Raw genomic sequence first — 17,847 nt, 5'->3', positions numbered from 1 at the left:
CTAGCCCGGACAAGCACCCTGGCCATGAGGGTCGGCGCAGTAGGAGATTTACCGAAGAGGCAGAAAGATTCTGGAGGTCTAGTCCTGACGAAGGGTCTCGGCCTGAAACGTCGACTGCACCTCTTCCTAGAGATGCTGCCTGGCCTGCTGCGTTCACCAGCAACTTTTATGTGTGTTGCTTGAATTTCCAGCATCTGCAGAATTCCTGTTGTTTCAAAGATTCTGGACGATAGCTTTTCCCCTGTTATGGTATGGACTCAGGCTGTCCCAGGAACCGATACGCATGACCTCCGAGGCGGCGGCGCTGGCTAACGAGATGGCCGCCGTGCTCCTGTGTGCAGAGGATGCACTGGCCAGTGTGTTGGCTGAGACGACAGCTGCTCGGATGGTGGCCTTGGAGAATCGGATGGCCTGCTCAAGGAGAAAAGTGGAGATTGTGCTGTGATTGGATGGTGTTCAGGTTAAAGGAAAGAGTCACTCGATGAATGTATTGACCTAACGATATTAAGAATGCAAAGAGTTTGGCTCTGGTTTTGTATATTATTTTATTATGAAATCTATTTTTTAAATAAAATTTAAAAATAAAGTAGACAGAGTAATTAAAATTTAAAAATAAAGTAGACAGAGTGATTAACGTTATCTTTCTCCACTCCCACATCCTAATGATCTGTCTCTCCCCAACACTCCCTTTTCCTGTATTGACTGAATCTTTCCTGCAGTCAAGGACCCCCTCTCTCTCTCTCCCACCTCCAGAATACCAGCCTCAACACAACAGACAGTTTGAATGATGTAAGGCAGGATGTTAGAGCTTCATCTTAAATAGCAAGAGCCTCACTTTTCTCTGCTACAGCACAGAGCAGCTGAGGCGCTTCAGCCCACAAGGCGCTGACCAATATAAATCTACTCCATGATTAATCTAATCCCTCCCTCCTACATACCCCACAGCACTCATGTTTCTATCTTTATGTGCCTACCTAAAAGTCTCTTTAATATCCCCAATGTGTCAGCCTCTATCAGCATTCTCGCAGTGTACTCCAGTGTAGTCCAGTGCACTCCAGGCATTTAGTACTTACTGTATATTTAAAAAAAACACATCTCTGGCATCTCCCTGAAACCTTCCTCAATTCACCTCAAAAGTATGTCCTCTGGCATCAGTCTTTGCCACCCTGGGGAAAACCGTATCATTCTATTAATGCTTCTTATATCATGTTGGCTTCATCAGGCTGCTGTACCCCTCCCCCTTATCATCTGACACCCACTTTCTCAACCTTATCCATTCCTTCCTTCAGCCAACCTCCTGAACCAACTCCTTAATTATTTCCACTCCTGGAACCACAACTCTGAAAAATTCTCCCTTGAAAATACCAGAAGGCATAAGACCACAAGACACAGGAGTAGAATTATGCCATTCAACCCCCCCCCCCCACCGCCCTCACTATTAGAAGCATTCTCTCCAAATTTGCTCCATCTAGGCATATCACTATTTGATAGGTTTCAATGGGATTTTCCCCTGCCCCCGTCATTCTTCTGAACTCCAGTGAATACAGGCCCAGAACCATCAAACATTTCTTAGTTTGGATCTCCCCTCCCCCTCCCACTTTCAAATCTCTTACTATCTCTTCCTTCAGTTAGTCCTGACGAAGGGTCTTGGTCTGAAACGTCGACTGTACCTCTTCCTAGAGATGCTGCCTGGCCTGCTGCGTTCACCAGCATTTTTATGTGTGTGGCTTGAAATTCCAGCATCTGCAGATTTCCTTGTGTTTGCGTTCCTCATACGTTAACCCTTTCATTCCAGGGATCGTTCTCGTGAACCTCCTCCAATGCCAGCTCATCTTTACTTAAGTGAGGGCCCAAATCAGGTCATAGTACTCCCAAGTGAGGTCTGACCAATGACTTACAAAGCCTCAGCTTTACATCTTTGCTTTTATACTCTAGTCCTCTCAGAATGAATGCTAACATTGCATTTGCCTTCCCCACCTCCGACTCCGCCTGCAAGTTAACCTCAAATACTGATGTAATTGCATTACAGGAAGTTAATGCCAAATCTGTATCAACACCTTCTCCAGCAGTTTGCTATCAATCAGAACAGGGCAAGTAAAATATTCTCATCTTTCCCTGATTCTTCTGAATGTTCTGTATCTGTTACTTCACGGTGCACCATCAGACTGGATCACAGAGAAAGAAACATATTTTAGAGCACATCTTTCATAAGAATCATTTTAAACAATATAATCTTAGGAACAGACAAAAATTGAGGGACGGGGGGGTGGAGGAATCATCCATGACTGTGTAGGATATTAATTTCAATTCCACGGAGTTATTGTCCATAGCAATTTGAATCTGCAAAGTATTTTGAACCAGTTCTTTCTGGGAAGTTGCAAGTTGAGAGTGAAATGCAGACTGAAGGTTGTTGACCTTGTGTTTCGTTATTGTGTTGAATAATGCTACCCCAATCATTTCAAAGTCCCTGATCCTGCTTCAGGATGTTGGCGGGGTCACTCCGGAGGTTTGGGAGTGGTCTCTTGCCGGAGCTGCCAGTCTCCCGTCTCCTCTTCTGGAGAGTGACAGCTGCACACGTCGTTGTCCTTAAAGGATAATGGAAAATCCTCTAAAATATAAAAGCAGAGAAGAATTTTAAAAAGTAATTCAATTTTGCTGCTGCGCTTGCTTCTCATCCAAAAAAAATAAAGGTTCTTCCTAAAATCACTCTTTGGTAAATTCCAACCATCTAGCCATTCCCTTGATTGAATGTAGAGCCCCACAGTCTCCAGCACTATTGGTGCAAAGTCCTGGAGTCCCTCCCTACAGCTTGATACCCTTAAAACCCACCATTTTAATCATCAAAGATCTGCCCCCAGAGTGGGTTGCTATTATGGAGGTGTAGTGGAAAGACACAGACCAGTGATGTCAACTGGTCCATGGCCCACATAAACCTCCAACCATCATGCTTCACCACACCCCTCCCTCATATCCATTGGTCCCCATCTCCCAAATGCATTCACCAGCCTGTCCCATTAAGGGAGCTGCTAACTTCGTATGGTGGTGTACAGAGACGAAAACAATCTGCCTAAGTCTTTTTTTATTAAAGACTTAAAGATTAGCTTTATCTGTCATGTGTACATCGAAATGCATCATTTTGCCTCAATAAGAAGCACAGTGAGGACTGTGCTGGGAGCAACACACAAGTGTCATGCCCCCAGCACCAGCATTTGGGTGCTACAGTAGTGTAGCATCAGTGTTTGGAGTTCAATTCTGATGTACGTCCTCCCCAAAAATGTGGGTTTCCTCCCACATTCCAAAGACATACTGGTTAGTAGGTTAATTGGTCATTGTGAACTTTCCTGTGATTAGGCTAGGGTTAAGATAGGTGGGTTGCTGGATGTTGTGGCTCATTGGGCCAGAAGAGCCTGTTCTGTGCTGTATAGCATCCCCACAACTGACTAACATTAACCCTAACCTTGGGAATGTGGGAGGAAGCCAGAGCACCTGGAGATGTGGTCACAGGGAGAATGTACAAACTTCTTACAGACAGCGGCGGGAATCGAACTGTGTTGCCCGCCAAAATCACGTAAACGAAGCTGGTGGGCCTGAAAGACAATGAAATGCCCCATTTCTCAAACACAGATTGCGCGGTGTGTCCAAGAGAGCTGGTGTGGGGTTTGCTTGTGGGCATAGGCAGAGGGAAGTAGAGAGACACATTTGGAAGAGATCAGGTATCTTGCACCTCCTGATCTCTCCTTGTTTACATTAAGCCAACGTTTGTCCTGGGGGGGGGGGGGGGGGGTTAAAAGGTGCGAGATGTTGAACATAAACTTACCGAAGTTTTTCACAACCAGTTGGTCAGGTTTCTGCTTTTTCTTGGACTGTACCATCACGAACAGCATGAATGGAATGAAGACGCATGGCAGCAATACAACGCTGATAACTGCAATTATCCCATCGTTCTTGTTGTCTGGAGAGGGAACAGAGATCACGTTACGTTTTGCAACTTCAAAACATTAAATTAATTCAAAGGAAGACACAAGAAGACTAGAACTACGGATGTAAGTTTGTCTTTAAGTGAGACACACACATATCACATGGTAATATGATGTATGCAATTAATACTCAATTAATTATTTATTATTGAAATATTAAATACACAGCAATTCAGCCCACTGGTAATACAGCAAATAATCCTCATGTTTTCTGCTCTAAGGAGGGAGCAATTAAAATAATGTTCTGCAGCAAGTTGGAAACTGCCTTAAAATACAAATGGTTAAGGACACTGGATTGATTGGCTAACTTTGTCCATCAATTTTACCTGATCACTGCACCGTTCAAGTTTATTGTTTACATGTTTACAGCCAAATGAAACAACATTCCTCCAGACCAAGGTGTACAACACAATATATATACTGTAACTCACACACAATACATAAAGTAAGATTACTACAAATAATATAATTATATTCCAGAAGATTAACATTTAGCATAAGATGCATTTATGACACAAGTTAAAAAGTAAACAATATAATGCTTCCTGATGAACAGGCTCGGCCCAAAATGTTAATTGTTTATTCCTCTCCATTGATGCTGCCTGGCCTGCTGAGTTCCTCCAGCATTTTGTATACTACTTTGATTTCTAGCATCTGCAGATTTTCTTTTGTTTGAGAGTATAACACTACTGGTGCCTCCTACATGATGAGATCTGGGTGGTGACAGGGAGTTCAGTAGTCTCAAGGCCCATCCTAACAGTCCTTGTCGTAATGCTACGATATTTCCTCCCAGGTGGTATGGGGTCAAAGAAATAGTGGGACACATGGGAGGGATCTTTGACAGTGCTGAGGGCCCTGCATATGCATCATTCCTGATAAATTTCTTGGATTGAGGAGAGACCACGATGATCTTTGCAATCCTTTGTAGAGTCAGTTGATTTGCAATTCCCATAGCAGATGGTGATACAGTTGGTCAGGACGCTTAATGTACTCCTATAAAAATTGGTTAGAATAGGGTGGGGGAAGCTTCGCTCGCTTCAGTCACCGCCGGAATCGGAGACACTGCTGTGCTTTCTGCTGAGGGACCAGGAAAGATCATCCATTGTGAATTGTGTTTGGTCGTTTTGTGGCTGCCTGCAAGAAGTTGAATCTCAAGGTTGTATATGGTGTACATATTTTGATAATAGGTGAACTTCAGACTTTTTTTTCCCCAAAGACCTGGTGCTCCTAACTCTCTCTGAGGAGAAACAGTTTATGTACCGTGAAGAGTGGTCAGCCTGCACCTTCCTAGACTCCACAATCATCTCTTGTCCATGTTGAGTCTCAACTCTGGTGATTAAGTTTCCCACTGAGGGGAAACATGGCCCCACTCTGAAGATGGACAGTGTAGATTCGGAGATGATGTTTTCACTGCGCGGGATGTCTAAATCTCAAAATAAGAGATCAACCAGAGACAGAGATGATGACAAAATGTCTCCATGCAGAACATGATGAATTGTTGGAATTCTCTACCCAGGAGGATTCTGGAATATTCCACATAGGGAGAGTTGGATTTTTGGATAGTTTGGAAGCAAGTGTTAGGGGGTCATTGGCATGAAATTGACTCTGAGACAATTGGTCAGACATGATCTTAACGATTGTTCAAGCAGGCACAAGGAACCAAATGATCTACCCTACACACACTGCAACACTCCACTGGTCACAGGCTCCTAACATAAAAACTACCCATTTATCCCTGTTCTTTTCTATCTATTAACTAATCCTCGGTCTACGGCAGTACATTTTCCACAATCCCATGCTCTCTGATTTTGTTTAAGATCCTCTTGCCTGGTTTCCCAGAGGAAGCTTTCAGAAAGTCCAAATAACTTAACCCAATATGTACCCTGCTACTTACAATCTCAAAAACAAACAGATGTCAGGTGTAATCAGCTTCCAGACCATTTAATTTCTCCAATAGTATGTTTTTAATCAAAACTAATTTTCAAATCATCTCCTCCTTTGCTCCAAACCTGTTCTCCATTATTTCTGGAGGGTTTTATGTCTTCATCCATGAAGACAGAGACAAATAATTTGTCTAATTTTTCAATTGTTTCCTTTTCCCTGATATCACTCCGCTATTCCAGTTTGCAATGGACCCACACATTCTTCAGCTTTTTGTTTTACTCAATACACTTCTACAGAAACTTTTACATTTTTGAAAGCTTCAAGTTTTCCCATTCCTATATTCTACTTTCCCTTTCTCTACCAATGCTTTAGTCCTCCTTTGCTGAATTCTGAACTTACACCAATCCTCAAGCTTACCACTCTTGTAGGCAACATTTCCTTTGATCAAATGCCATCTTTAACTTCTTGCATCAACTATAGCTGGGCCACTTTTTCTCTGGGTTCTTAGAAAGGGATATTGTACTATTTCTTTAAATGAAAGTTCCCATATGTTTTAATGTAGTCTCAAAATTAATTGTAGCCAGATTATGCCTCGTACCTTGGTAGTTTGCTTTAAGTTTAAAGTCCCAATTTCAGATTGAACCAAATCACTTTCAATGCTTGTATAGAATTTTATCCCCTAAAGATTGTTCTTCCTTGGAGGAACCACAATTATTACTGATGTTTTCTCTTTGCCGAATACCAGATCTTAAACAGCCTGTACTTTCATTATTTCTTCAACATACCAAGCTAAGTACATCATTTCCAGTAAACCATGTAAATTAAAATACCCTATTATTAATCTTTGCTGTATGTTCGTCCAGTTTCTTGATGTTATCACACTCTACTGCTTGGGACAACTCTCGGCAGTATCTTCTAATCCTTAGTGCAGGGGTTCCCAACCTGGGGTGCACAGACGGCTCGGTTAATGGTAAGGGTCCCCGACATAAAAAAGGTTGGGAACCCTTGCCTTGGTGCTTGTTTAAGATGGCATAAAGTTTTTGTTTTAATAGCCCTATGAGCGCTATTAAGACAAAAACCAGGCACTCTTGGAAGTTTCTTTCCCCCAGGCAGTTCATCTGAGCAACCATTCCAGTTAGTCCCCCATTCCCCTCCATCTGTTACCACTGTCACTGCACTGAAAGTACTTGAAACTACTCTTTATAATGCTGCTTACTTTGCAATACATGCTGGTACTTATGTATTTCATTCCATAACCATACTTAAACTAACTTATATAATTCTTTATAACTGTTGAACCTTGGTGTCTTTGCTAACACACAATTGCTAATAGATTAGATTATGAGAATACTCAGTCCTCGTTCATTGTCATTTAGATATATACAGCAAATAAAGATGATCCTCCATTCAAATTGACTAAGCTTTGTGATTTCCCAAGTGAGGCCTTTTCTTTCCCCTGCCTTCGTTTACAGTATTGCCTCTTTCCCTTTCCCATTCTGTGATTTCCTCTAAAATTTAGTCAATCCTGATTGTTTTGGTCACTTTGTGACCTCATGGCAGGACGCAGATTGTCCTACTCCATCGGAGCAGGTTAGCTGCGACGTACGAACTCCACTTTTGGTTCAAGTGCTTCTACCTTGGCTCCTCGGAGGGTCCGGTGGCATCAGAGTTCTGTGGTTGCCCCATCCTTGGCTGGTTGTCGCCACTGTAGGGGGAGACCCGCACATTACGTCCTCCGTCCTGGACCCATTCCGCACTACCTGGAGTCCTTTTGCTGAACAGCTAGAACGATAAACATCAAGAAGAGATTACGGCACGTACAGTCTACATCAGTGATCTCTACTCAATGAATTCTCACTGGAAACTTATGCAATGACTGGTTTTATCTGTAAGAGGTCTGATGTTTAAAGTGGTTAAGATACTATCTGACTTTATTTTACACTCTGCAACACGTGTTTCCTGACTTTACAGTTACAGTATCATAAGGGAAGCATCCTTTACTCTATGGTGATGAGTAGATCAGCCCTCGTTTCACTGTGTCGAGAGAGGGAGGACTTGATAAGTTTAGTTGATGCCTGTGGGTAGCAATGGAATCTTTCAGTTTCCATCAGCAGCGCAAGCTCGAGACTATCAGTTCAAACGCAAATAGTATTAAGCATGGGCGTCTAAAGGGACGCCACTCCAACCACCCTCCACCCCACTTTAAAACTGCCTAAGAGACCCTTTTAAAGGGGCAACGTGGTGCACTAAAGCCACCCACGAACCTCCCATGAATGCAGTATCTGGTATAGGAAAATAAGACAGGACGTCCAGTCAGAGAATAGAGTGACCTCCAAACTACAATATCTTACACTTAGTTCACACATCGTGCCCTTTCAGTTCCCTCCACAATCACTCACCACCCTTCTTCAAACAAAATTAGCCCAAAGTCCGCCAGATCTCTTCGTGATGACCTGTTATAAGGGGTGTCACTGTCGAACTACCTGTCAACAGCACTCCCACAGGCATCACACGTGCTCTCCCGCTCTCCCATGGTGTCCTTGTCCACTGTTCGGGTCAGCTGTTGGTGGGTTCAGCCCTGAGCTGGCTCTCTGGCAGGCTCAGCTGTGGATAATGTGCTCCTCCTCTGATTTCTGACTGGCTCCCTAAACTGTGTCTGTCTTCTCCAGCCTTGCACCCCCCCCACACCCCCCACTCTGATATTCCTCATTCAGAGGGGTCTCGCCCTCCCCAGCCTGTGACTCCTTTCTCCTCTAGTCCCAACTCGTGCCTCCATCCCAAATCAGTCCATAGTCACTGGCCATGCTATCAATCTCCTCCATCCCAGCCTCGGGAATTTCCTTCCCAGATATAACCACATCCGAACCAGAACCAGATTTAATATCACTGGCATATGTTGGATCATGGCTGAATGGCGGTGCAGGCTTGAAGGGCCGAATGGCCTGCTCCTGCACCTATGTTTCTATGAAATGTGTTGTTTTGTGGCATCAGTACATTGCAATACATAATCATAAAAACTGAATTACAGTATATATGTTAAAAAATGTTAAATTAAGTAGTAAAAATAGAGAGAAAGAGCAGTGAGGTAGTGTTCTCAGGTTCGATGTCTGTTCAGAAATTGGATGGCAGAGGGGAAGAAGCTGTTCCTGAATTGCTGAGTGTGTGCCTTCAGGCTCCTGTACCTCCTTCCTGATGGTAACAGTGAGAAGAGGACATGGCCTGGGCGTTGAGAGTCTGTAATGACGAATACCGCCTTTTTGTGGTAGTATTGCTGTCCAAAGATGTCCTGGTTGCAGGAGAGACTAGTGCCCGTGATGGAGCTGACTGAGTTGACAACTTTCTGCAATTCTGTGGCAGCCCCCCCCCCCCCGATAAGAACAGTGATTAAGCCAGTTAAAATCTGCTGTCCTCCCACTTGCCCCTCACCAACCAGTTCATCGCCAGCTTTTGTGGCTCAGGGGTGAACACTAGCACGGCTCTGCCGGGACCTCTCGGATTTTTATTGCCTCAAATCTGACGTGCTTTCTATGGGCATTGAGGTTTCCTCTGCACTTCCTAGGGCCCAACCACATACCCCCTCACTCACACCGTCTTTTGTCATGCTCTCTGCACACCTCCGAGTAGGAACTCACTCTGTCCAGGGTTTGCAGACGCCATTCTCTGTATCAGAGTACATGCCGTTCTCACAGTCCTTACACTGCGTGTCCTTAAATGAATCACCTGGTGGAGAAAACCAGAGAGGATTCGGTTAACTGTGCCTCCATGGCCTGAGGGCAGAGGTTTATTGTGAAATCTTTACTCCCCATTCTGCTGCACATGGGGTTAAAGTGAATGCTTTGTGGAAGAGCTAGCAGATTTCCCCCGGGATCAATAAAGTATGACTATGACTATGACTATGAAGTCAGATCAACAGTAAAGACTGTGATCCAGAACTGTGAGAATCCATTACACAGGGCCAGAGAGGATACAAGGAACCATGTCTCACAGAGCAGGTACAAGGAGGGACGATGTCTCACAGAAGGGATGCAACAGAGATGAGGTCACATTGAAGGGGTACAACAGGGTCCAGGTCACACAGGGGAGTGGTGGTATGTACAGGGACCAGGTCACACGGGGGGACTTTGTTTTATATACTGGGACCAATTCACATGGAGTAGACGGGATACAACAGGGGCCAATCCGGATGGAGGGCGTACAACAGGGGCCAATCCGGATGGAGGGCATACAACAGGGGCCAATCCGGTTGGAGGGCGTACAATAGGGGCCAATCCGGATGGAAGGCGTACAACAGGGACCAATCCAATTGGAGGGCGTACAATAGGGGCCAATCCGGATGGAGGGCGTACAACAGGGACGAGGTCTCACTGAGCTACAAGGCAGTGGTGAGAGAGGGGGGAAATAGATCTCACCAAGTGGGTTCAGAAATGTTAGGCCTCCAGGGACCAATGTTCCCTCTAATTTGTAATGATCGGTGTGCGCAAAAATCTTGTGCCGCCGTGCAATTTTTTGCCCAGTGACCACAACATGTGCGCAAAGTTCTTCAATAAAAACACTATAAATGAGCCAGTTCTAAAATCTGCAGATAAATCATCGCCAACTCCACGTTGCCAACACCATCTGCATCAGAAACCAGAAAAGGAAATGTGATTGTGTATGATCGTGAAATATACCTAACATGCCAACGAGGTAGAGGGTGACAACCTTTTGTGCGCAGTTTAAATTCCTTTATGTGCTAGTAGCAAAAGATGTGTGTGCGCACAGGTCCACACCTTACAGGGAACATTGCCAGGGACGTCCATTTAGAACAGAGATGAGGAAAAATTTCTTTAATCAGAGCATGGTGAATCTGTGGAATTCATTGCCATGGATGCCTGTGGCAGCCAACTCATTGGGTATGAGTAAAGTGGAAGGTAATAGGTTCTTGATTAATCAGAGCATCAAAGGTTACGGGGCAAAGACTGGAGAATGGGGTTGAGAGATAGTAAATCAGCCATGATGGAATGGTGGAGCAGACTCGATGGGCCAAATGGCCTAATTCTGCTCCTATGTCTTCTGGTCATATGATCGTATGGTCTCACGAGTTGGAGGAGAGGGTTCCACCAAGTGGTACATAAGGATACAGGGACTGGGATTAGGATCACTTGAAGTGATCTGAAGGTTGGGGATTAGACCGGGTGAATGCAGGGGTCAGAGTTGTGTCCAGTGATTGGGAGATTACAGAGGTTTAGGAGCTCCAGGATCAGTTATGTGCAAAAGGGAGCTCCTAACCACACTGCTGATGCAACTGTGTTAAGGAATCCAGCGGTTACAAAGAAACAGATAGGGTTCTGTTATAGAATGCCAGAGACATCAAAACTTTCACTTCCATAATTAACTCTTAACTCGATCATGGGAGCAATGGAAATCTAACAGTGGGATCTATGGATGGCCCACACGGCAAGATGCTAGAACATGGGCTCTCAGCCCAATAATTCAGTGTTCAATACCCTCCCCAGTGCCCTAAAGACCTAACCTGAGCCCCTATCCTGTCCCAAACCCAGCTGTCCACCCATACGCACCACCACCGTGACTGAGTCATAATCGAACTCCGGCGATATAGAGCAGGCAGTACCAATAGGAGTGGAACATTTTCACCTACATACATGAGCCCGTTGGTCAGAAAAGGAAGTGGCTTTGGTGATGATGTGTTCTGTCAGAAACCTTTCTCTGATTCAGCTGGCTGTCATGTCTGCACCAATGACGATGCATCCAAGGGCCCCTTCTGCCCCTCAGGTTCAGTGGTGAGAGACAATAATTGGGGCCAAGTGTTAAGTTCTGGTCTGATGGTCCAACCCAAAATGAGTAGCAGGCCAATAATATCCCAAAGTGGACTCATTCGTTCACTCATCAGGCAAACTCTGGGACTGAGTACTCTGACCAGATAAGGTCCCATTGAAGGATTCTGACTGGACAATATTCTGATTGCCAGAAACCCCCAGATAATGCTCCAATTCTATTCACTGTACTTAATAGGTAATCCTCAAGTTATTAAGGATTATACAGATTTTATTCTTGTATACTTGTGAGATGTGGACATCACTCAAAGGGCAATATTTTTACTGTCCACATCTCATTGCCTTGAGAAGATAGTTGTGAGCATTTTAAAATTTTATTTTTAAAACGGTCACTGTCCTTGTGGTGAATGCAGTGGGTAGGAATTCAATGACCCACGGACAAGGAAGGACTACTGATAAATTTCCATGTCAGGTTGGTGCATGAGTTGGTGAGGAATTTCCCAGTGGTGGAGGTTGTAGATTTGAGAAAGACCTATCAATTGGACAACGCTCATGTTATATAGGTGTCTGCTGACCAAACTTGTAAACTGTCACATCTCCCAAGTAACTAATAAGCATGAATAGATATTTCAAAACAAGACAGCTCAGAAAAGCCTTACCTTTTTGTGTTACCTCCTGTCCCTTCTTACACTTCCTGTGGGCCTTGCAAGATTTACAATCACTCCTTGTACACATGAAACCCTGTTTACATTGACAGATGGTGTTGGCGGTCGCTATGCAGGGATATATGATTTCAAATTCACCTTTCAAAAACAGAAAAAGGTGTCACTGACAATTGTTGAAAATGAAGGAAGGTTGTAAACCTGTAATGTTAATACTTGTTTCCCTCTCCACAGCTGCTGCCTGACCTGCTGAGTATTTCCAATGCTCTCTGTTGTTCTTTCAATATCACTGAGATATTGTGGGAGATGGAGGGAGAATTAAAAAATACATGGGAAGGGGGATGGGTGAAAGGAGGGGAGGAGGATGAGAAGGAGGGGAGGGGGATGAGAAGGAGGGTAGGAGGAGAGGAGGAGTGGAGAAAGGAGGAGGGAGGAAGGACGGTAGGAGGGGGTAAAAGCAAGTTGGTGTTCTGTTGGTGTTCACCAAGAATACTGTTAGAAATATGGACAGAAACAGGCACAGTGTCACTAAGCTCTGCTGATACCCCAGCAAGTTACCAGGAATTACATCATTTTTCATAGAGTGAGACTGGGCGGCAGTGGTTGTATCTCTGGGACTGGAGTCCTGCAGAGCAATTCTTTCAAGGCCAAGGGTATCTCTTATCTTCCTTCCCTCCTCTTATCTCATCTGTTCTTTCTTTTTCCCCCCTTAACACTGTCTCCCCCTTTCCCCCGATTCCTGTTTCCTCTCCTTTATCCTCTTATCTTCTGCAAGCCTTCCATTCCCCTTCACCACACAGCTTCTTCCCCCATTCCCCTTTCTCTCCATTGGAACAAAGACCCTATGCTACTGTCCAACCTAACCTGCTTGCGTCCGAGGCACCCACCTCCTGTACACATGCGACACCTGTTGCACTGGGTCTTGTTGTTCTCGTGGTCTGTGTACGTCGTTGCTGGGCAAAATGTGCACTGGCCAGTCTGAATATTCCGAAATGAGCCTGTCAAGAAGAAAAGATATTTACTGGTGATTTTGCTGACCAGGACCAGTTTCTTTTCAGAACCCTGGGTAACAAACCCAACCACCCACCACCCAAGTGCTTCACACAAACTCACTCCTAACCCTGGCCCAGGGGCTTGAAGGATATTCGGAATCAATCAACCACCAGTCGGAAAGCTGACATAGCCAGACTAGGCCAGGGCCAGGGGTGTCACCTCTTCCCTACCTAAGCCTCCTCCATATCTGAGCCTGCTCTTGCCTGAAAAACCCACAGGCAAGTGGCACTCGATGGTAATCGTGGAATTTTAAAATAAGCCAGGATTGTATTTGCTCTTTCAGATCTCAAATTGAAAATTACTCCTTTTCCAGCAAGGGAGGGAAGGAAAACTCCCAGAGATTCCCAACTCATTCTCAGAGAGTACACTTTCACTTAGCTGAGCTACCAAGGGTCCATCTCTCCCACCTTCCTCCGTCACTCATCCACCTCATCAACTGCCTCTCCTTCCCTTGCGAAATGTGGAGGGTTCAGTTGTGGCGAAGCAAAGTAGTTCTTCATTCTTAAATGATTTCCACAATGACCCCCCCCCCCACCCAAAAGGCTCATCGTACCTTGAACTGATCAGGAGAGATGAGGGTACAGTCTCGGCTGGAAATTCCCAGGCCATATGTACACTTAAGGCAGGGGCTGATAGGTTCTTGAATGGTCGGGGTGTGAAAGGAAATGAGGAGAAGGCACGGAGATTGGGGTGAGAGGAAAAATGGATCAGCCATGTTGAAATGGTGGAGCAGACTGCATGGAACAAATGGACTAATTCTGCTCCTATATTTTATGGTCTTATACTGAGGGATGTTGCACCCTCTCTGTTAAACTGACAGCCATCTGTCTTCTTAGCTGAAATCAGGTATCTATTTCAAACATGATTTCTCCCCACATCACTGCCCACAGTTTGTTCCTGAAACAATGAGACTGGGAAGATTTTCTGGCCACTATAGTGCCTCGGGTGTCATCTTGCTGTGTGCAAGCTGACAGCTGTCTTTCCTCATTATAGCAGTAAGTAGAGCTGAAGTAGGTACTTCATTGGCTGGGAGTGAAGTGGGGCATCCCAAGGTTGTGAAAAGCAACTTCAGAAATGCAAATTCTTTCCTTTGACTTAAAGACAGATACCCCACTGGCAAAATTTTCAAAAATTTCTTTTGGAAAATCAGATTGAGAAAAAATAGTTCTTACAATATATAAATAAATAATCTCAGGTCAATAATTAATCATGAAACCCTTAAAAACTCCCTGCAAGAAGCTTAGTCAGTGAGGTATGTGCTTCATCGACCCAGCTGCAAGCAGAGCAATTCAACCCTTCCAAACACACCATCTCAGGGTCTCTCTTCACCTACCCCGGTTCCTCAGCGCCCTCCCCAACCTTGCATTCACCCTTTGCCCCTGCACGCTTCAGCAGACCCTGAACTCTCTGTGAACCCTCAGCTCGATGTCAGCCCTCCCCCCACTTCACAAACCGATGGGAAGCCGCCACCAACCCTCCTTGAACTGCAACCCCATCCAATCCCCCTTCCAACTCCTCTTGCCCCACAGCCCCCCACAACTCCAGCGGCCAATCTGATGGGGAATAACAAGAATTGCTAAGGTCCAGCGATTGCAAATACCAACATTGTACCGCAGTTAAAAAATCCAACAAAATTCATTAGGTCTATCGTTGTCTTCCTTCTCCCCTCCAATTCCAACCTCCCCCCCCCCCCGCCCCTTTACTCATCAGCGAGACTCGCTGGATAATATGACCACGCGTTCACGGCGCCGAAATAAACAACGCAAACACAAGGATTTTGTGTGTGTGTCGTTGGAGAAATAAACAAAGGCACACTATCCAACATTTCTTTCAGAACCCAAGGTAAAGAGTTTACCTTCTATATAATCTCTCTCCAGTGTAAACAACTCTTTTACATTTATAAATGAAACGTCCCGCCTCTCTGTTCAAAATGAAGAGGGAGCTCTCCAGTGTAGAATGAACAACCGCATATCGGCAACTGATTATATTTCCTCTGATGTTGTAATTCAATATTAGAACCCCCCCCCCCGCACACAAAACAAAAAACAGAATGAAAGCCGGAAAAGACAATTCGCTGGCGCGCTGGTCGGGATCTGCAGAGAGAGGTGTTAATATTTCAACTCAGTCTTTCCCTGAGGAGAAAGGGTCCGAGAGAGGATGCAAGACCGAGGCAAGAAAATAAAAAGCGAAATTGGCAGGAAAATCAAACAGAGAGGCCGCGGATTTGGAAGTCTGGAATGAAAGCGCAAAATGCCGACCCTCTACAGGTCGGGCAGAATCTGCGAGAGAGGAGCAGCTGAGGGAAGATCCGCGTTCCTCTCTCCCTACATGCTGCCCGGGCTATCTGTGCCATTTGCCGTTCCGCACCTCCGGCGAAGAACTAACAGCGCGACACGTTGTATAACACAAACACTGATCTGCAATTACAGTTCCGTCTGACCGTGCATCGGTCAGACGGTGAGCGGATAAATTCGAAACACCCGAAGCGCGAAGGACAGAGACAACCCCGAGATGGCGAGAAGGAGCCAGAGGCTGAATACTCCCGGACACGATACCTACCTGCAGGGCAGCTGCTCTGAGCGAACACATTTGTCAGCACGGCGAACAGAACCATCCAAGGTCCCATCTCCATCCTACCTGAAGGCACCACAGACCAGACTGAGTAAAAAACTGATCCCCTCCCCGTGTTTAATCGGGCGTGACGTATATAAGGGGGGGGGAAATTCCCCTCGTTACAATGACTGCACATGAGCTCGCCCCCATAACCCAGCCGCAGCAGGCTCCACCCCGCCCAACCCGCACGAGTGACCAAGGGAGGGGGGCGTTTCTCTCAGCCCTCTCTCAGCGCGACACTCTTCCCCGGGTTTTCGGGTTCACGCTGTTCCGCGGAACTCCCCTCCAGTTAGACCTGGCATTTCCAGTAAACTCTCAATGTTGCCAAGTGTGAGGTATTTAATGTTAAAATTCAGGGACCCCCGAGGACAGTGGGCGTAGATTCCGTACATTCCTGTAATCTGGTCTAGCGCAGTTGCGAGAATCCAGTGCTGTTTTCCTCCTCCTCTGCACGAATGAGATTGTCCAGTTCCCGGACAAGAGATTGGCTCAAGGCCGTGGGATATACATGAAAAGTAGATGGAATAGTTAGGATGAATATCTGTGGCCACCCGCAGTCAGATACATTACCTGGTGAGTATCCCACGACCCGGTGCCTGCATGTACTTATCTTTTATTTATTGAGATGCAGCGTGGAAGAGGCCCTTCTGTAATTCCCCGATTTAATCCTAGCCTAATCACGGGACAATTACAATGTCCAAATAACCGACTAACCAGTTCGTATGATTAGTAGGACAGTACGTTGGACTGTGGGAGGAAACAGAAGCACGCGGAGGAAACCCACGCAGTCTCGGAGAGAATGTACGAACCCCTTACAGGCAGTGACGGGATACGAACCCACCTCGCTGGTATTGTAATGCGTGCTAACCACAACGCTACCGTTCTTCCAAGAATGCAATAGCTATTTCTTTCTCCAAACAATTCCACAGGCGATGCGGAAGAAAGGCAGTGAACCCAGAAAGTCACGGAACAGTCCTGTTCCCTCACCAAATGTCCATGTAACCTATTCACAGCTACCCATTCCCATCAACTCTCCATAGATTTCTACAAATCACCAACTCGCTAAGGGAGATGAAAATAAAATCAATCAGTACTTCCGGGGAAGAATTATAGATTTCCATTTCCTTCTGCATGGGAAAATACTTCCTGATTTCTTTCTTTAAATTGATTGGACATCTTTCATCATTTGACACACACAAAATCAAAGTTGTGAAGGAGAAGAGCAGCAAATATCTTTGTTCTTCTCTTCCGTCATTGCTAAAGTGCAACTTTGAGCATCAACTTAGCTGGAAATAGGAAAAATTGATTAAAATGTTCACTCTCCAAATATTCTGCACTTTTTGAAAAAGTTGATATTTATGGACGGCCCCTTAATTCTACTTAAAACTGTGGCTCCTTACATAATTTAATCTTCATTGTTGTGGTTTCTTCCACAGTTAAAGACCTGGTAGCATTATTTCCTTGCGGTCTTGTATTATAGTCCATTTTGGTGTTGATCTATCCTATAATTGAAATGGGATTGAATTGAAGGTCCCAAGGTGAGAGAGCCTGGTCTGAATACCTAACCGTGTAAGTTTTATCTAACTGAGTTTTCTCAGCTTATCTAACTGGTATTCAGTTTTATCTAACTGAATACCTAACTAAGTCCATTTTGCTTTCCTGTAACACTCTTTCAGTTCAGCATCACAGTCATGATTTAAGAATTTAATAAGAATTACAAATGCAGTGAAAGATTAGGAAGGAATTGTGCAGCAATGAAATCTGAGGTTTCAATGTTGATTTCTGCCAAGAGGCAGCAGGTATTGTGTTTAATCTTAATGCTGGTGACCCAAAGAGAGTCAACCAAGATTTCTTTTGGATTGAAAGAAGCTACAAAAAGTTGTA

At 45.0% G+C, this 17,847-nt stretch overlaps 1 protein-coding gene across 1 annotated transcript; it reads right to left on the bottom strand.

Moving 5' to 3' along the window:
- Nucleotides 1-526: 526 nt before the first annotated feature.
- On the bottom strand, nt 527-16,223 carry LOC140188572 (tumor necrosis factor receptor superfamily member 9-like). The gene is made up of 7 exons (XM_072244985.1): nt 15,910-16,223; nt 13,185-13,295; nt 12,295-12,438; nt 9,494-9,581; nt 7,498-7,643; nt 3,818-3,952; nt 527-2,608 (listed from the first exon to the last, which is right to left on the bottom strand). Exons 1-7 carry the CDS (start codon nt 16,097-16,099, stop codon nt 2,496-2,498), a joined length of 927 nt encoding a protein of 308 aa, XP_072101086.1. The 5' UTR covers nt 16,100-16,223; the 3' UTR covers nt 527-2,495.
- Nucleotides 16,224-17,847: the final 1,624 nt, after the last annotated feature.

The sequence above is a fragment of the Mobula birostris genome, chromosome 27 (genome assembly GCF_030028105.1).
Source record: "Mobula birostris isolate sMobBir1 chromosome 27, sMobBir1.hap1, whole genome shotgun sequence".
NCBI classification, from domain to species: Eukaryota; Metazoa; Chordata; class Chondrichthyes; order Myliobatiformes; family Myliobatidae; genus Mobula; species Mobula birostris.
The sequence above is the reverse complement of the archived record's forward strand: the minus strand, read 5'-3'. Positions and strand labels throughout refer to the sequence as shown.

Bases quoted from the DNA above. Each gene is read 5' to 3' on its own strand.
- LOC140188572 (XM_072244985.1), bottom strand. From the start codon at position 16,099: ATGTGCAGTCATTGTAACGAGGGGAATTTCCCCCCCCCTTATATACGT. The intron at 13,296-15,909 runs GTAGGTATCGTG...TCTTCTTGACAG, and splicing joins TCAGAGCAGCTGCCCTGCAG to GCTCATTTCGGAATATTCAG. The intron at 7,644-9,493 runs GTGAGTTCCTAC...TTATCGTTCTAG, and splicing joins GTCTGCAAACCCTGGACAGA to CTGTTCAGCAAAAGGACTCC.